General features: G+C 40.2%; 1 protein-coding gene across 4 annotated transcripts; it reads left to right on the top strand.

Annotated features, from left to right (window-relative positions):
- The first annotated feature begins 2 nt into the window (after window positions 1-2).
- On the top strand, window positions 3-20,122 carry TMEM267 (transmembrane protein 267). Of its 4 annotated transcripts, none has more exons than XM_006928025.4 (3): window positions 3-1,183; window positions 12,841-13,229; window positions 18,008-20,122. In XM_006928025.4, the coding sequence occupies exons 2-3, from the start codon at window positions 12,918-12,920 to the stop codon at window positions 18,341-18,343; spliced, it is 648 nt and encodes a 215-aa protein (XP_006928087.1). In that variant the 5' UTR covers window positions 3-1,183; window positions 12,841-12,917; the 3' UTR covers window positions 18,344-20,122. The 4 variants fall into 4 exon arrangements, with proteins under 4 accessions (XP_006928087.1, XP_003981477.1, XP_006928086.1 ...); XM_003981428.5 differs by having other exon boundaries at window positions 3-1,109; XM_006928024.5 differs by having other exon boundaries at window positions 3-696.
- The last annotated feature ends 269 nt before the right edge of the window (window positions 20,123-20,391 follow it).

Consider the following 20,391-nt stretch of genomic DNA (forward strand, 5'->3'; position numbering starts at 1 on the left):
ATCACTGAGAAACTGAGTCACACTTCAGGGTTTTGTGAGAGGCCTAGGAGTTTGCTTGATATTGAAGATCTCACTTTCTACTACAGAATTCTCTTTCAGCTCTATGATTAATATAATCCCACTACTACCCTTGCTTTCCATCTGACACTTGTTCTGAGAAACTGTAGGTAGAAGAAGAAAGCAATGCCCCTCTTTGAGCCTATTCTTTTGGGCCAGTGCCTCCTAGAGCCAGTGCCAAGCTAGACATCTCGGTGCTCACTCAGGCAAAAGACAGGCTGGGACCTGACCACAGTCCCATTAAAAAGCTGCATCTTGTGAGTTTGGTTAATTAGGGTCAAGCTACGTTTTACGCAGTTTTTTCAACTCCTGTGCGTTTAGCAGTCACGATTAAGCCAGGCCTGCCACTGCTGCTACAATAAAGTGTAGCACCCACCGTCCGCCCACAAAGTGGCGAAGTATAATTATCAAGAATTCCCCAAGGGGGCGTTGGAGCGCTATGGAGGAGCGGCCGACCCGCAAAGCCGCGTGGTGTCACCGTCTCCTGAAAAACTCTCCGACGCCGCGTGGTGTCACCGTCCCCTGAAAAACTCTCCGACGCCCAACTTGAAAGCCATTTCTCTACCTCTTCGGGACCCAAGACGGCCTGTGGCTCCTAGCTCAAGCGTCTAAGCGTATGGCCTGTGCCTCCGACATTCGGTGAGGCCACTTCTGCTTTCTTAGCTTTCTGGCCGCCAGGGAGGGTGCATTATGGGTATATCGGCTAAGTCTGGGGCACGGAGCCGGCACAGCCAAGAACGAATGCTCAGGTTTGACATAGGAAACCAACAAGGCACTTTGCACTTATCCCCCCACTATCCCAAAGGTCTCCTTATGTGGTACGGCGGGAGAAAACTGCAGGAAGCCACCACCTCCACCAGCGGACCCCAGAGCTATCCGTTCCGGTCCGTTATGCATGGGGCCAGTATCCCGGCGTCCTCTCGGCGGACGTTTGGCGGGTGCTGGGGCCGCTCTGGCCGGCGTCCGGCGTCTCTATGGTGCCGGCCTAGGGGAGGGAAGAGAGGCGGGGCCGCCGTTTGTGCTGCGAAGGACTTCAACCTGAAGAGCTGAGGGTGGGTGCGGCTGAGCTCCGCGAGGGACTGGGCGGGAAGGGGACGGAATGGACGCCGCGAAACTGCGTCCTGAGGTGGGAGGCCGAAGCTCCAGAGTCTGGATGGGGTGGGCGTGCAGGGGCGGCGAGCGCGCGGGACGCGAGAGCAAGCGGGGTGTGCTGAACCCGTGGGCCGTCACTGTCTGATGGTCCCGGGATCTGCGCGAAGCCCCGGCGTCTCCCTCAGGCTTCGTCGCGCCTTCGAGATTCCATAAGCACCGGGTCCTCCCCTAGGCTTTGTACCCCGGCGTTTCCCTGGCCGAGGGCGGCGTGGCGGGGGTCTTGCCGGAGTTGCCCATTGCCCTCTTTACCAGGCACGACAGTCCTGCCCGCTCCGGATCCCTGGAGGCGTGACTGTTAAAAGTGTGACACGGTCTCTTCCGTGCACATGGAATATTTGGTAACGTTGACGCCAGGCCTTCCTGCCCCATTTTCTTAATCGGCATTTTAAGATTATTGCATCACACCAGCCTTAGGAAAGAACGCTTTGGGAATTTGCCGAGATTTGAAATATACTGAGATTTAGAATTGTATGTTTTGTTACTAATAGTGTAGGAATTAAACATTTTATGTTCAGGCTATAAAAAGTTTCTGTGAAAGTGAGGATTTGTGTTTCCTTCCTTTGCAGTTAGCTGCATTAGACTGGGCATCTGCTCTAGGTATTGTAGCATTAAAAATATATATGTATTTGGGGCGTCTGGCTGGCACACTGGGCGGAGCCTGCTACTTGATCTCTGGTTTGAGTTGGAGCCCCACCTTGGGTGTAGAGATGACTTAAAGAAATTAAAATTAAAAAAATATATATATGAACTTTTGCAGCACCAACAGTGAAAAAGACTTCTTTGTAAAACAATACTAAAGGTAGTTGTTGGATTTGGGACTACGTTTACCTCAGGTTTTTATAAATATTTGTGTGATGAGAGAGGGAAGTAGGTGACATTTACATGGGGAATTTGTTAGCTCTTTGTTTTGGCAGAAATATTTGTCCAAGATTATTAATGCATCATAGTGTATAATTAAAGTAACTGACTATGTTTGTGAGTTAAGGAAAGATTACTACTATGTATACTTTTTTTTTTCCTTCAACTTTTTTTAAATTTATTTTTGGGACAGAGAGAGACAGAGCATGAACGGGGGAGGGTCAGAGAGAGAGGGAGACACAGAATCGGAAACAGGCTCCAGGCTGTGAGCCATCAGCCCAGAGCCCGACACGGGGCTCGAACTCACGGACCGCGAGATCGTGACCTGGCTGAAGTCGGACGCTTAACCGACTGCGCCACCCAGGCGCCCCTACTACTATGTATACTTTAAAAAAAAAATGTTTTTAAAGTTTATTTTTGAGAGACAGACAACATGAGCAGAGGAGGGGCAGAGAGAGAGGGAGACATAAAATCCAAAGCAGGCTCCAGGCTCTGAGTTGTCAGCACAGAGCCCGATGCGGGGCTCGAACTCACAAGCGGTGAGATCATGACCTGAGCCCAAGTGGGACGCTTAACGGACTGAGCCACCCAGGCGCCCTACTACTATGTATGTATACTTTAAAGGCCCCATAGTTGATGACATTTTACTGTAATGGGATGGGGAATGGGGTGGGATGGGGTGTGGCAGTATTCGACAAATACTGAAATATTTGTCGAATACCTGGTGCACATTAGGTTTTATGCATGACAGGTTTAAGAGAAAATTATAGTTACTAGTCTTTTTTTTTTTTAATGTTTATTTATTTTTGAGACAGAGAGAGAGCATGAATGGGGGAGGGGCAGAGAGAGAGGGAGACACAGAATCCGAAGCAGGCTCCAGGCTCTGAGCCGGCAGCACAGAGCCTGACGCGGGGCTCGAACTCGCGGACCGCGAGATAGTGACCTGGGTTGAAGTCGGACACTTAACCGACTGAGCCACCCAGGCGCCCCTATAGTTACTACTCTTAACAGAACTGCCTAACAAAAGTGACTATGTAGAATAAATCGTTATTTTACGGTTTTTGAGGTCCATTCTACTTATAGGGAAGGGGTAGGAAGTAGAAAAAGGTATGATGAAAAATGGATACACTTGGGTGTCCTAGTCAGAGACAATAAATAAAAGGACTACATTCATTAAATTTCTTTTTCCAAAAGAAAAAAATTCTCTTTCTCATACTCAGAATCTAAGCCAGAGATGTTAAATATCTGCACTAATAATTGGAGTGGAATAGATGTCAGAATTGTATTTCTAGGACCATAATTATACTTTTAACTTTTTTTAATGTTTATTTTTGGAGAGAATGCACGACAGAGCCAGAGCATGAGTGAGAGAGGGGCAGAGAGAGAGGGAGACACAAAAGCTGAAGCAGGCTTCAGGCTCTGAGCTGTCAGCACAGAGCCTGACGCAGGTATTGAATTCATGAATCATGAGATCATGACCTGAGCCAAAGTTGGACACTCAACGGACTGAGCCACCCAGGCACTCCCATATTATACCTTTTTTAAAAAAAGGAAACAGGTCCTTGGGTGGCTCAGTCATTAAGCATCTGACTTGGGCTCAGGTCATGATCTCAGGGTTCAGGAGTTCGAATCCCACATCAGATGAGCTCAAGCCCTGCTTCCAGGCGAGCTCCTGCCCCACTTCGGGTGAGCTGAGCCCTGCTTCAGGTGAACACCAGCCCCGCTTCTCTTTCTCTCTTTCCCCCCTGCCTCTGCCCCTGGTGGGATCCCTCTCTCTCTCTCTCTCTCTCTCTCTCTCTCTCTCTGCCCTTTGCTCACTTGTGCCCTCTCTGAATGAATGAATGAATGAAACAGTATTGTGTTAGATACCTATTACTGTATAACAAATTACCCCGAAACTTAGAGGCTTAAAACATTTAACAAGTATTATCTCACTGTGTCTGTGGGTCTCGGAAAAGGCTTAGCTGGGTGATTCTGGCTCAGGGGCCCATGTACTTGCAGTCCAGAAGTTTGCAGAGCTGCAGGCATCTAAAAAACTTGACGGGCTAAGGGATCTACTTCCCTCATTAGTCTTTTGTTGTTCTCTCATCAAGCAAACTGTTTTATACTTTCCATTTATAAAATGTATTTCATGCTGCCCCGTTTTGTGTATGTGTTCCTAGTCAAACAACGATATAGTTATAAACAATAAGGTCTTCTTTTTCGGGTCACTTTAAATTTGAATCATCATTTAAATACTTGAAGTGATCTTTTGATGTTTCACTTTGCTCTTAACACTTCATTAGCTACCCTGTCTTTTTAGAATCTGAACTTATGTAAAACACAAGGTTAATAACATTTAAATATATTTTGGGATGTTAAAAATTGTTTCAAGAGTAAAAGAAGATGGGGGTACCCGGCTGGCTCAGTTAGTGGAATGTGTGACTCTTGGTCTTGGGGTTGTGAGTTCGAGCTCCATGTTGGGTGTAGAGATTACTTAAAAGTAAAATCTTAAAAAAAGAGTAAAAGAGTTTGGATGTAATGCAATTTGCAATTAAGTGGATAATGACCTTTTTTTTGTCTCCTTTCTGAGATAAGATTTGAAAATAAATTTGTAATAAATGCATATACAGTAAAACCTTGTGTTGTGAGTAACTTGTTCTGCGACTGAGTAGTACATGATGCCTAATGTCACATGATCACAAATGAGCCAATCGTTCTTTTCTCTCTCTCTCTCTCTCTCTCTCTCTCTGCGGGATGGTGGGTGATCGTCTCCCTTGCTCAGATGCTGGGCCTCATGCTGTGGTGTTTGGCAGAAATCAGTGATTTTTCAGAACATTGGAAGGTACCCAAAACTGGCGATAGTGTATTTTTTGTCACTTCAGCAGTCCTTTGCTTTTCCATACATGAGTAAGCTTAGGAATGCTTTGCTTCATTCTAGGTCAGGTTGCCTGCAGATAGAGACCCTCTCCTCTGCTGCATTATTGCCAGTTACATTAAATACAGTATATGACAAGAGTTTATTAATAATGTAGTATAGTTGACATCCATGCAAGTGTATACAATGGCCCCCATGCAGAAAAGGATTCCATTGAGCCAGTAGATAGCAGTGATTTCATTAGTGCTAGTGAAAGTCATCCTACACAATAACCCTCTCTCTTGTCTCCCTCACACCAGCCACGAAGGTTTTCAAAGGTAAGTACAGGTTAATTTATTTGTCTTTATATTTTGTATTTTCTTTATTGTTGTGTGTTCTGTTACAGTATTGTAATGATTTTTATGTGAATATTTTTGGGATGTGGAACAAGTCATCTGAGTTTCCAGTATTTCTTCCGCTTTGACATACAAGTGCTTTGGATTACAAGCATGTTTCCGGAATGAGTTATGCTCGCAAACCAAGGTTTTCCTGAATAAGCATAGTTTCAGTGGCAGCAGAACTTTTCTGTTAGGCTTTTGTGTGAGTGTGCACAGCCTTCCCTCTCACACTCATCTGCCTGAGTGGCCTTTCTCCTTCGGGCTAATTTGCAGGCCACTGCTTACTGAAGGAGGGGAATATTGCTGCCAGTGCAGCACCTCTCTGACTTGGTCATTAATTCAAATTTGTGTGTCCCAATTCCCATCTGGCTAAGTGGATACTGGCATCTAGCTTTGGTTCAAAGGGATATTTTATAAACTTTAGAATTATGTGCACTGAACCTTTAAATATGTTGACTTCTTTATCCATGCAAGTGTCAAGAGTTTATTTGTAAAGTAGAAACAAATGATTCATTTATGGGACTGTAAATCCTCGGGTTTAATTAAAGGATTCATGACCTTGGAGGTATCTTTTGCATTCTTACATTTTGGTCATATCTCTTGCTTGAAACTACTTTGAAATCATTATTTCCTCATCCTGGAAGAATCTGTAGACTCAAACCCAATCTTAGTGCTTTTCAGAACAGATTTCATTATTGCAAATGACAAGAATTTGAGGATTGTCGTAGACTCCATTATCATTTGCACAGTTGGTCTGTGCAAAGCAAGTCTTCTTCACAATATGAAAGAATTAAAGGAATCTCTATAAGTTTATTTCACCTGGAGACAGAGAAATCTTTTGTAGTGTTTGCATGTGTCAACTAATACATAAATAGGAGCAAATAATTTTTATAGTATAAATTTGGCTTATAAGAATTGTATAAAATTTTATTAAGGTTTATTTTAATTTTAATTTTTTTTTTTCTTTATTTTTGAAAGAGAGAGCAGGTGGGGTAGGGGTAGAGAGTGAGGGGAGAGAACGAATCCCAAGCAGGCTCCGCACCGTGAGTGCAGAGCCCGATGCAGGCCTTGAACTCACAAACTGTGAGATCATGACCTGAGCCAAAATCAAGAGTTGGGTGCTTAACCTGAGCCACCCAGGCACCTCTATTAATGTTTATTAATGTTATATATTCTCATATTTTTATTAATACATATTTATGATGTTATAAATATACTTCTACTTTTTAAAAATTATACTTTGAAGAGGCTGACAAGCATCATGGTCTGAGTTGTTTAATGACTTCTGACTAACTTTTCAGAGTAGCTTTAATGGTTTTGTGGTCATAATATTAAGGCATTGAAAATGTTTAGGGAATCAAACAAGGGAAAAAAAGTAATGATCATATGTAAGACCATGAGTGAGATAGGAGCCAAATGAACAGTCTTCTCTATTTTTAAGTGTATAGTATAAGTACATATTTTTAATAAAAAGTAATATTTTACATATTATCTTACAGGCTGCCTTTTAAATGTTAATATTTTGAACATCTTTTCATATCAGTAAAAATAGGAATAAGTGTTTTTTAGTGGCTGCTTAATTGTTTGAAATTAATTTCACTAGTCTTGTATTTAGGACCTTTAATTTCTAATTTTTCCTTATTATAAACAATGCCATACTGAATATCCATATATACCTCTTTGTATTTAAATCTACTTATTTTCTGTGGATAAATTTGTAGAGTTGGAAATGCTGAGTCAAAAATATTTGTTCATTTTTAAATGGTTTTTGATACATTTATTGTCAAATTGTCCCCTAAAAATTATACCAACTTACACTCCTGCTAATACTCAGTATGAGTGATCATTTCTCTACCACTACTAACAGAAAGTATTAGCAATTTTTTTGTCAATCTTACATTGAAATCTCATTGTTTTAATTAATTTATTAATGCTTATTTATTTTTGAGAGAGAGAGAGCGCATGAGCAGGGATGGGGCAGAGAGAGAGGGAGACAGAGGATCCGAAGCAGGCTCCCCACTGACAGCAGCAAGCCTGATGCAGGGCTCGAACTCATGGACAGTGAGATCATGATGTGAGCCAAAGTTGGATGCTTAACCAACTGAGCCACCCAGGCACCCCTTATTGTTTTAATTTAAATTCAATTGATTACTAATAAAGTTGAAATCTTCTAGTAATTTTTGATATTTGTATTTCTTCCTTTTCAAAATTGCCTTTCCATAGACATTGCCCACTTTATTACTGGGGTACTTGTTTTTCCTTCTTAATTTTAAGTGCCCTTAATAAAGTAAAACTTTAAATCTTTCTCCATCATAAAGGTTCTAAATTTCCTCCATTTGTCTTTAACTTTGCCATGCACAAGTTTTACATTCTTATGTAGTCATGTCTATCAATATTTTTAAAATAATTTTGAGCTCCCCTCTAAAAGTCTACCTGGCTGAACTATGTAGAAGTCTGTTTACAAATTCATGTAAATACCCCAAACTTGATAATCAAACTGATTACAAAAGCTATCTAATCATAGAAATTTTCCAAGCAGCTAGTCAACAAAACAGATTCCCTTTCTTAATTTAACCAGGGAAATGGTCTATTATATTGCAAAACTGTAATCCATTTGAATGTTGTTTGATTTAACAGCTTTAAAACCTAGAGTTGATTTCACAGCTTTACTGTGTAGAACTGTGCATTGCACAGATTGAAAGCAGATGACCCAGTCTCAGGTTTCGTCTGATGATTGACTCTCTCCAGTACTACTTAGCACTTAACAGACTGACAACCAGTGTGGACTGCTCACTTCCTGTCCAGATAGTATATTTGTCAGATTGCTCTTCTAATGCAACTGGAAGAAACAAAGAGCACTCTTTCTACAATACATGCTGAAAAGGCTAAGTACTGTCTTTTCCAACCTCCCTTGCAGCAAAGGTCTGGTCATGTAACGTAGAGCCAGCCAATCAGACACATACCCTGCCCTACTCCAAATTTTGTATTGAGATTAAAAAAAACAAACAAATACTGCCAAGAATCTTTCATGGCCGCAGCAGACAGTGCAGCTTTGACACCAATGCCAGTGGTAACATCTGGTGACAGGGGTTGGGCAGTGTAAGCTGGGGTCAGTGGTAGGGAGATCATCACCAGACCAGTTGTCTGGTGTCATTTTCACTGAGGTACTTGAGGCATAGATTTGAGGCCTGGTTCTTAAAACCTGGCAAGTCTGTGATTTCCAATATCCTTTTAATAAGTTTTGTGTTTTGCATTTACTTCTTTTCTTTTCCATGCACTTAGGAACCCTAACTGATACAGGATCTGAGTTAAATAATAAGTGTTTAGAATTATACACACATTCCCCACTCCCCCATACACACACTTAATCTGTTTCTGGACTTTGTATTCACCTTTTAGTACTTATGATACTCTGCTTTTTCAAGTTTACTCCTTTATTTTACCTGAAGCAGAGCCCGTGTTCACCCAAAGCAGGGCTCGAGCTCACCCGAAGCGGGGCACAAACTCACCCAAAGTGGGATTCGAATTCATGAACTGTGAAATCATGACCTGAGTCGAAGTCAGATGCTTAACAAGTAAGCCACCCAGGCACCCAGTATTTGCTCTTCTAAATGAAATTTAGAAACATTTCATGAAGTTCCTAAAAGAAAATCCCTTTTGATTAGGAGTATTATTAGGAGTAATCCCTTTTGATTAATTAGGAGTATATTAAATTTATAGATACCATTGGAAGGGAATAACACCATCAATGTTGTCTTCTTACTCAACAAAATGGTCTGGATCTTGTATTAGTTAAGTTCCATCAAAGAAGAAGAACTACTTGCCTGCTAAATAATGTGGGATTTATGACAGGGGTTAGACCTTCTGTAATAGTGGGGGCTGGGAGAGCATTCTGGGCAGACGCTTGCCTCTGAGTCTATTGTTGAGCCTGACGCTGCTGCAGATCAGCTAGGCAGACAGTCAAGAAGGGAAACTGAATGTGGAGGAGAGCAAGGACAGAATGGAATCTGCATAGGCTTCTCACCAACTCCAGTTTTGATGCTGTGGGTGATCTGCAGGAGAAGCTAGCATTCTTGACCTTGATTCATTTTGATGTATACATGAAACTATGAACCATGAAAGTATTACCATAATCAAGATAGTGAACATAACTCTTCCCCCAAAGTTTCCTTATGTTCCTTTTTAATCCTTCTAAGTCCCTCCCTTCCCCAGGCAACCACTGATCTGCTTTCTGTCACTTAAGTTGATTTGCATTTTCTAGGATTTTATATAAATGGAATCATTATGTATTCTTTAAAAAATTTCCAAATGAAAAATTTAAATATATAGAAAAGTGGAGGATAGAATAATGAACTACAGGGTATCCATTACTGATATTGAACAATTATAAAATTTCCCATATTTCCTTCATTTATGTCATTTTTAAAAATTAAGACTTTATTTTTGAGAGCAGTCTTAGGTTTACAGAAAAATTGAGCAGATAGTACAGAGTGTTCCATGTGTTACCTCTCCCTCCATACATATTTCTCCCTATTATTAACATTTTGTGTTAGTGTGGCACACTTGTTACAATTAATAAACCAACATTGGTGCATTGATTGGAGTCCATAGTTGACATTAAGGCTCATTCTTTGTTTTTTTGTTTTGTTTTGTTTTGTTTTAAATTTTTTTTAAATGTTTATTTATTTTTGAGACAGAGAGAGACAGAGCATGAATGGGGGAGGGTCAGAGAGAGAGGGAGACACAGAATCCGAAGCAGGCTCCAGGCTCTGAGCTGTCAGCACAGAGCCCGACGCGGGGCTCGAACTCACGGACAGGGAGATCATGACCTGAGCCGAAGTCGGACGCTCAACCGACTGAGCCACCCAGGCGCCCCAAGGCTCATTCTTTGTGTTGTCTAGTTACATGGGTTTTGACTATTACTCCATTTTTCTTTTCTTTTTGGTTTGGTTTATTTCACTAAGTATTTGAGGTGCATCAATGTTTTCGTATGTATTACTTTTTTATTTCTTTTTATTCCATGTTTTGTTTAGCCAGTTGGGCTGTTTCCAGTTGGGAGCTAATGTAGATAAAGCTGCTGTGAACATTCATGTACAAGTCTTTGTATGTCTGTATGCTTGCATTTCTTTCCAGTAAATACCTGGGAGGAGAATGACTATGATCGAAGTATGTTTAACTTTGGAGAAACTGAAAAGTGGTTTACCATTTTATATTTCCACCAGCCGTGTGTGAGGGTTCTGGTTGCTCCACATCTCTTCAACATTTGGGATGATAAGTCTTTGATTTTAGCCATTCCAATAGGTATATCTGGTATCTCATTGTGGCCTTAATTTGCATTTCCCTGATAATTGATGACGTTGAGCATATTTCATGTGCTTGTTGACCACTATATATTATCTTTGTAATGGACCTTTTCAGATCTTTAGCCCATTTTTGTATTCGTTTATTTTTCTGTTACTGTGTTTTGAGAATTCTTTGTTCTGGGTAGAAATCCTTTATCAAATACGAGATACGCAAATATTTTATCCCAAATCTGTGGCTTGTTGTTTCATTCTCTTAATGTTTTTCAAAGAGCAGAGCTTCTTAATTTTGACAAAGTTCAGTGTATCAATTTTTAAAAAACAGATTGGCCTTTTGATGTTGCTTCTAAGAACTCTTTACATAATCCAAGGACACAAAAATATTCTATGCTTTCTTCCAGAAGTTTTACAGTTTTATATCTTACTTTTAGGTCTGTAATCCATTTTGGCTTAATTTTTGTATATGGAGTAAAGTATGGACCGAGGTTCATTATTTTTACGTATGGATATCCTGTTGTTCCAGCAGTGTTTGGTGAAAGGACTGTCTTTTCTCCGTTTACTTGCTTTTGCACGTTTGTTAAAAATCAATTGACCGTATATGGGTGGATCTATTTCTGATCCCGCTTTCTATTCTGTTTCATCAATCTATTTGTCTATCTTTATATCGGTACCACACTGTCTTAATTACTGCGGTTTTATAAAACTTGTAATCAGATGGTGTAAGGCCTTCAACTTAGTTCATCTTTTTCCAAGTTGTTTTCTGATTCAAGGAATGTTTCCTTATAAATTCCGGAATATATATTATGAGCTATGTATAGTTTTTATGACAGAATGGAAGTTGAATCGTTCTTAATACGTCATTTAGTTATTCTTTAGCCTCAGAATTAAAACAGAACAATATAAAACAAAAACTGCAGGTATCACATAATGTTGATAACTTTAACTGTATAAATGATTTCAGTATCCTATGCCAGGTAAGAACTAAGCACAGAATTATGATTGCCTTTTTATATCAATTAAAGTTCTTCGGTTAGAGGCAACAGAAAGGAAAAAGGGATTTATTGGAAGAATGCTATTCTAGGGTAGCTCCTAGAAGTAAAAGGTAAGCTGCAGGAAGGAGGCCAGCTCTGAGAAACTTAAAAGACTGGACCTGTGGACTTGATGTCCTTATGGTTCTTTGTTTTTAGGGTGCTCCGTATAGTGAAGCCCTTGGTCTGTAAGAAGAAGAGTAACTTTCCCCTACCAGCTCCACTTAGGAAAATTCTAGAAGGGAGTCTGATTGGCCCAGCCTGGGTCACCTTAATCACTAGAGTATTCACCACTAGTCCAATCACTACTGGAAAATGATGACTAATTACTACTTACTAATTAATTACTACTACTAAGAGAGACAGGGAATTCTAACTGGTCAGCTCCAGAGTGGGTCTTGCGATGAGCAGTTTTCCTAAAAGGAGATGCTGTTTTCAGAAGTATGGAAAATAGATGCTGGGTACACAGACACGGATGCCCACTACCAGGTAGCACACATTGCTGAGAGAGAGAACTGATGGATGACCTCAAAGTAATAGATTACAGTTGGTGGGCTTTCTTAAATTCACCTTGATACATACTAACATGTAAACTGGTGTTCCTATTCTCTTTGTGCTACATGGCATATTGTATATAACATGTAAGAAATACGATTTTCTTACACTTGAAAACTACTAACAGAGTAGTCTTAAATGTTCTCGCCACACGCACAAAAAGGTAACTATGCGAGGTGACGGAGATGTTAACCACACTGTGGTAATCATGTCACAATATATGCGTATATGAAATCATCACATTATACACCTTAACCTTATACAGTGTTATATATCAGTTATATCTCAATAAAGCTGGGAAAAATAAAATGAAATTACTGATAACAGTTTAAAAAAAAAAAAAAGAAATACCAGGGGTGCCTGGGTGGCGTAGTCAGTTAAGCATCTGACTTCAACTCATGTTATGATCTCACGGTTCATGGGTTCGAGCCCCACATTGGGCTCTGTGCTGACAGCTCAGAGCCTGGAGCCTGCTTCGGATTCTGTGTCTCCCTCTCTCTCTGCCCCTCCCCCTCTCACATCCTGTCTCTTAAAAATAAACAAAACATTAAAAAAATTTTTGTTTCTACAATTTGATTTTGTATTTGTGAAATCATTGCTGATTTTGTTTTTAAATGCTATGTGGCATTAATATTTTTCTTTGCTTTCTATTTTAGGGTGACTGGGGAATGTAAACAAGAATAAGCTGTTTGTCCCCTGATGGCTTTTGCTGTATACTGACGTATTATTTGTGATGGCATCTGAGGCTGAGAAGACCCATGCTTTACTCCAGTCTTGTAGCACTGAATCTCTTTTTTCCAGCCTCGGTCTGGGAATATTTTGCCTAGTAGCCGACAGACTTCTTCAGTTTTCAATCATTCAGCAAAATGACTGGCTTCGAGCCCTCTCAGATAATGCAGTACATTGCGTGATTGGCATGTGGTTGTGGGCAATTGTCATTGGAGTCAAGAAGACAACTGACTTTGGAGAAATCATGTTAGCTGGATTTTTAGCCTCTGTTATTGATGTAGACCACTTTTTTCTAGCTGGATCTTTATCTTTAAAGGTAAGAGGCATCCATGTTTAATTTTTCTGGTCTTTAATAACACCATTATATTGACCTTCACAGCATCATTTTAGAGCTAGGGGTTATCTTTATTTTAAAGTAAGAAAGCTCATTCATCCCATTTTTTTGAGCACTCAGTACTTTCCTGAAGATGAATACAGACATGTTGCTAATCAAGTTACTTGGCCTCACAAAGTGCCAAGGATGCATACAGAGCAAGGACTCACTAAATGTACCTGGAGAGTTCTGTGCTGGCTTTACCGAGGACGGTGCTTAGCCAAGTCTTGAAGGAAGCATCAGCCCACTGGTTTAAAATAATGGGGGTCATTCTCGGAGCTAACCTGGTTCTTTTTTCTGTGTTCTTTCTTCAGGGCCACAGTTAGGATTTTCCCCCTTACGCTTCATGTTTTACAGTTAGTATGCAGCTCCTACGTGCTCTGTAACAGTGAAGCAGCTTTAAGATGATTCCGAGTCCCGGGGAGTGACTTCAGTAGATTCATTCCCCAGCCCCTCTTGGAACCAAAGGTGTGCATTTCAAGGGACTCCTTAGGACACCGTCGCTGGTGGCGAAATTTGAGGAATTTCATTGAGGCTTCAGATGTTTAGCTATACAGTGACCTACTAGCTTTGCAAATGAGCTATGCTTAAAATGACAGTTCAGATAATATTTTCTTTTTGCTTTTTTTTTTTTTTTTTTCGTTTTAGAGAGAGAGAGCGTGCACACGAGCAGGAGAGAGGGTCAGAGGAGAAGGGGAGAGAGAGAGAGAGAGAGAGAGAGAGAGAGAGTGAGAATCTCAAGCAGGCTCCACGCTCACCATGGAACCCACCCAGGGCTTGATCCCATGACCCTGGGGTCATGACCTAAGCCAAAATCAAGAGGCACCCAGACACCCCTGTTCAGATAATATTTTCTAAGTGTCAACAGATTTGCCTACCTTTTACATGTTTATGACCTGTAAATATTTCAGGAAAGAAATACAGACCCACAGAGCAAGGACTTTTCTTGCTCACCACTGCCTGGAACGCAGCCTGGCTCACCTAGTAGGTGTTCGGTAGATATTTGTTGAATGAATGAGAAATGATCACTTTTTCCTTTATGTGTCACACACCAGGTACTTCTCAGAGATTGTCTCACTTATGAAAACACTTAATCAGTTAGGAATCACTAATTCCTGATTAAAGACACAGTGTAACTTTTTGGCTATAAATGGAGGCAGAATAACACTGCGTTTGAGATTGGCATCAGAAGACCTGAGTTTGAATCCCGGTATGTGGTGGCGTTAGCAGAGCCGCTTCCTTCTTTAAGCCTCGGTGCCCTCATCTGTAAAATGTGGATTCTGTCTTTACTGATCTCGTTGGGTTGTCTTGAGTGTTAAGAGAGCATGTCACAGGATGCACCGTGGTAAATAGTTCACAATAAATGTTAGTAGAGATTTGGGTAAGCTAAACCACAGAAAGTGTGGTTCATAAGTGCGTTCACCTAGAATTTAACTATCGTAATTTTTAAAAACGTTTAGGCTACCTACTATATTTATTCTTTGACTCACTTAGAAGCGGTAGTGTTGAGAATATGAGCCAAAGAGTCAGACAGACTCAGTGTTTGTACAACGTGGGGAAGCTACTTGTTCTCTGTAAGCCTCGGCTCCCCGCTCTGTAAAACCATCTCTAACTCATCCAGTTGTTGTAAGGATTAAAGGAGGTAGTGCATAGAAAGTATAGCATAGTGCTGGTACTGATCCTTTTTTAAAAATGAAATATGAACGTTTTTAACCATAAAACTGTTTGTGATCGGGGCGCCTGGGTGGCGCAGTCGGTTAAGCGTCCAACTTCAGCCAGGTCACGATCTCGCGGTCCGTGAGTTCGAGCCCCGCGTCAGGCTCTGGGCTGATGGCTCAGAGCCTGGAGCCTGTTTCTGATTCTGTGTCTCCCTCTCTCTCTGCCCCTTCCCCGTTCATGCTCTGTCTCTCTCCGTCCCAAAAATAAATAAACGTTGAAAAAAAAAAATTTAAAAAAAAAAAAAAAACTGTTTGTGATCATCAGTAATAAGTACCAAAACTAAGTACTTATGATACTAGTTAAAAAAATTTTTTTAACATTTATTGATTTTTTTAGAAACAGTGACAGAGTGCAAGCAGGGGAGGGGCAGAGAGAGAGAGCGAGAGCGAGACACAGAATCTGAGGCAGGCCCCAGGCTCCTGGCTGTCAGCACAGAGCCCGACACGGGGCTCAGACTCATGAACTGTGAGATCATGACCTGAGCCGAAGTCCAACGCTTAACCCACTGAGCCACCCAGGCACCCCATTATGATACTATTTTTTAAATGTCTGTTGTTACTTCTTTTTTTAAGTGATCTATTTTTACTTCTGTAATTTTATGATAATGTCCTTTTATTCTTTATTATTTTTCTTTTTTTTTAATGTTTATTTATTTTTGAGAGAGAAAGAGAGCGTGAGCAGGGGAGGGGCAGAGAGAGAAGGAGACACAGAATCCGAAGCAGGCTCCAGGCTCTGAGCTGTCAGCATGGAGCCCAATGTGAGGCTCAAACCCACAGACGACGAGATCATGACCTGAGCCAAAGTCGGACGCTTAATCAACTGAGCCACCCAGGCGCCCCCATTATTCATTATTTTTCTATGAAGGAAAAGTCTCGATTGAAGTTTTAGAAGTAAGCCAAGCAACAGAAATTTCTTTAGCATCTATTAATATAAATAGACTTCACAAATGAATGCGTAAAGAGTCAGACATATCCAGAGCATAACTGCTAATCACGTCAACTTCAGGCTATTGCTTTCTTCCAAGTCGGGACTACCACAGGCCCCCTTGTCCCACCCTGCTGTTAAGGAGCACGATACAGCGTGGGTATGGAACCAAAAAACAAAGGTAGAGACAAGAATTGAGTAACAATACAGAAATGTCACATGTGCCGGCAAAGTAGAAATAAAACAACTAAAAATGTAGAGAAGGGAGAAGGAAGGGGAATGTAGCATAAATGCCTTGATTGATGTTTAGTCAGTTGGTGGGAGTAGAGAACCCTGGTTTAAGTAGTGCGTTTAAGAGACCCCCCAGCCGTGTGACTTCACAGGGTGGCAAGGTATAGTGTCTGTCTCTCTCTCTTTTTTAAGTTTATTTATTTATTTTGAGAGAGAAAGAGAGAGCGAGCAGGGGAAGGGCAGAGAGAGAGGGAGACAGAATCCCAAGTAGGCTCCACACTGTCAGCACAGAGCCTAATGTGGAGTTCGAAGCCACAGAACTGGGAGACCATGACCCGAGCCGAAATCAAGAGTCAGATGCTTAACCGACTGAGCCTCGCAGGCACCCCCAAGGTACAGTTTTTTTAACAGATGTCTTGTATTTTAGTGTGGTGGGAAGGTTATGCCTCCTAATTTTTTTTTTTTATAGGTACCTAAGTTGTTTTTTTCACTACTCCTTTTCCTCTTGACCGTCCCCAAAGGGTTCCTCTCCCTTCCTCTTTATCATCTTCTCCCCCAGAACCAGTGCCTTGTAATGCCTTGAATCATGCACACTTTGAAGTTTTTGCTTTGTAGCCGGTGCTCTGATCTATGAGGGCCCTTTTCAGTGTTTCTCTTTCTAGTAATTTTAGATCAATCTTAGGTCTCTTCGTCCTTCTTGGCTTGCGGTGGAGGTGTGCAAGAGAGCATGCTGATGTGGTGTTTATCTTAATGCTTTAGAGTATTTGAAGTTTTAGGTGCTCTCTGACGTCTGTCTAATGCCGAGTGGGATTTGGTATAGTTTTATTTGTCCTTGTCTGTAGTGTTTTTGAGGATGTGTGGGGAGATTCAGATTTAGGCAATTTTCACTATCCTCGGCTTCCTTTTCATTCGAAGTTATCTAATTGAGAGGAGCCTGGGTGGCTCAGGCAGTGAAGCATCTGACTCTTGATTTCAGCTCAGGTCATGATCTCTCTGCCCTTCCCCAGCTAGCGCATGCACTCATGGTCGGTCTCTCTCTCTCTCTCTCTCTCTCTCTCTCTCTCTCTCAAAATAAATAAACTTAATAAAATAAAATAATACAGTCTTTCTAAATGTTGTTGTAAGTGCATTCTGAAAATATTCAAGGCCAATATAAACCAGTTACAACAAAATATGTTTTTCTTGCCTTTATTGATAGAAGAATATTTTCTTTGGTTGTGAGATTTTTTTTCAATGCTGTTAGAGGCCCCAGATAATTCTCTAAAACTCCAAATTTACACAAACCATACATTTGATATATAAATTATGTTCATATTGTGACTTTTCTAAGCAAATAATAGAAAACTTTAAAAAATTGATGGCCAGGTTCTTGAGATCTTGATTCCATTTTTAATGCAAAGAAATATCCTACTCACACCTAAATCTTCTTTGCTTTACACATACCAGATTGAATATGTGTATTCACAGGTGACATAGAAAATGTTTCCATTGTGGGGGCGCCTGGGTGGCGCAGTCGGTTAAGCGTCAGACTTCAGCCAGGTCACGATCTCGCGGTCCGTGAGTTCGAGCCCCGCATCAGGCTCTGGGCTGACGGCTCGGAGCCTGGAGCCTGTTTCCGATTCTGTGTCTCCCTCTCTCTCTGCCCCTCCCCCGTTCATGCTCTGTTTCTCTCTGTCCCAAAAATAAATAAACGTTGAAAAAAAAAATTAAAAAAAAAAAAAAGAAAAAAAGAAAATGTTTCCATTGCATTTCTAATAGACTCCTGGAAAATATTTTAGAATATTAAGAAGCATCTACAAAATTTTGTTTGCCAAGAGGGAAATGATACCAGCTACTTTCCCCTGCAGGCTGCTTTGACTCTTCCACGAAGACCTTTTCTTCACTGTTCTACCGTGATACCTGTCGTGGCTCTGACCTTGAAGTTTACTATGCACCTTTTCAAGCTCAAAGACTCATGGTGCTTTCTCCCCTGGATGTTATTTATATCCTGGACCTCACATCATATCCGAGATGGAATTCGTCACGGCTTGTGGATATGCCCATTTGGAAAAACTTCTCCTTTGCCATTCTGGCTTTATGTCATAATCACATCCTCTTTACCTCATATCTGTTCATTTGTTATGTATTTAACAGGGACCAGACAAATGATGTCTGCAAAACATGGAATTCAGATTGACGTCTGAAGTAACTGTATGCCACTCTGAGAGAAGGAAATGGTTCAGACGATAATTAAGGGTAGCTGACATTATAAATTAAAAAATATATATTAATTATTATAATTCCTGAATCCTCTTGCTCGGGAGGCATGCACCCTTTTTTAAATATATATATATATATATATATATATATATATATATATATATTTGTTATAATTTTACTTCTCTCTTCTATAATACACTAGTACAATATTAGAGTTTCATTTATTCCGTGACATATTTTTATTGTGTCTTCTGTTTATCTGGCTTTACCAATAGCTCTAGTAGACTAACATCCAGTTACATTTTCTGGAGGTGCACATTTAAGGCAGTCCACTTCAGGATGAAAAACAGATCAAATTGTAGGGTGCCTAATTTGAAGGCATTTGTGTCCACATTTTCCTGAGATACTGAAACAGTGAAAGAGCCAGAATAAATGAGATCCTGAATAAGACGTATGGTGACCACTAAGATTTCTTCATTTTCCTCTATGTCGAACCTGAGTGAAGTTTGATTTGCCAGGTACTTTAGTGAGTTGTGATTACCGGCGGAATCTGTGCCAGTACACTTGTAAGAAATCATCATATTCATAAAAGATAGTAACTAATATTAGATCTAGATTATTGTTTCAGGAATCACTTTAGGAAATAATTATTGTAATATGTTGCCTGTAGTAACATTGCTCAAGTATTATTTTTTTTAAAGTTCATCTATTTATTTTGAGAGAGAGAGTGTGTTCATGAATGGGGGAGGGGGAGGGAGAGAGAGAGTCCCAAGCAGGCTCTGCTCTGTTGCACAGAGCCTCATGTGGGGCTTGAACTCACAAATCGAGAGATCATGACCTGAGCCAAAATCAAGAGTCAGACTCTCAACCGACTGAGCCACCCAGGCGCCCCAGTATTATTTTTTTTAGTATCTTTGCCCCCGAATCCCATGTGTTAAGGTTTTAACTGTTCTGAAAAAACATAATTAAATTAACAAAATATTAATACATGGCTTATAACCATGGAATTTGAATTCACACAAAAAAAGGACTTAACCAGTAATGTTATTTCAGATGTAAACTCCTAAGGTGTCATTAAAATTGTTTTAGTTGCTATCAGTTTGTTTACACACTATTTAAAAATATTATACCAGTTAAATAATTTTTAAAACATTTGCCTGATGCAGAGAGACAAAACATACGTTTTTCAAAATGAAGGAGTTTCAGGAAATTTGCCTTTTCCTTTGTCCTTTCAGGTTAACCTGTCAAAAATGATTAACCTTTATTAGAGAAGGAAAATTTGGTTGCTATAAAATTTTACATTTTCACAGTTTAATGTCACTTTGATATAAACGTCAGTGCCCTAAAGACACTTGCTTTGTTTTTTTGTATCCTATGTGCCATCTGCTGTCTTTAGATTTTCTCACACATTTGTGATTTGTAATGCTAGTGATTGTGTGCCTTATTCTCTGAGAAGTGCTGAAGCAACGCCTTATCCAAAGCATATTCGTCTTATTTATTAAGTTAAACAGAGCTCTGTAAACTGTCACAAGTGTTCATTTTACTTTGGTTTTCTTTTTGTTGTTAACCAATTGGTTGCAATCTATTATATCTTAGAATCTATTAGATTTTACAATCTATTATCTTTTGAGAGCAATGATTGTGTCACTTTGGTGGGTATAATAAATATTATATAGTGGGGGGAAATTTGAATAAGGTAGGGATTTTTTTTTAAGTATATGATGTCAGAAATCCATGGAAATAAAGCATATATCTTCTATCGCTTTTTCTGACTAAATTATAAAACTACTTTTTCTTTCTCCAGATAAAACGAAGGAATGCTATTAAAATATAGGGCCTTATTTAGGAATGTCACACTGGCATTTTAGGGGTGGTTTTTGTATTAGAATGGGAATTGACTTTGACCATGACTCATTGCTTAACCAGTAACTGCACATTTTAAATGTGGGTTTATCTTCTTTCCTACCTCTACCATCAGAAATGATCCTTATCTTCTAAATGGTCTGTGACAGCTGTGGTTGTAACCTCTGGA

The sequence above is a fragment of the Felis catus genome, chromosome A1 (genome assembly GCF_018350175.1).
Source record: "Felis catus isolate Fca126 chromosome A1, F.catus_Fca126_mat1.0, whole genome shotgun sequence".
In the NCBI taxonomy this organism is placed as follows: Eukaryota; Metazoa; Chordata; class Mammalia; order Carnivora; family Felidae; genus Felis; species Felis catus.

Excerpts from the sequence above, each read along its gene's own strand:
- TMEM267 (XM_006928025.4), top strand. The coding sequence starts at position 12,918 with ATGGCATCTGAGGCTGAGAAGACCCATGCTTTACTCCAGTCTTGTAGC. Across the intron at positions 13,230-18,007 it reads CTGGATCTTTATCTTTAAAG|GCTGCTTTGACTCTTCCACG; the intron begins GTAAGAGGCATC and ends TTTCCCCTGCAG.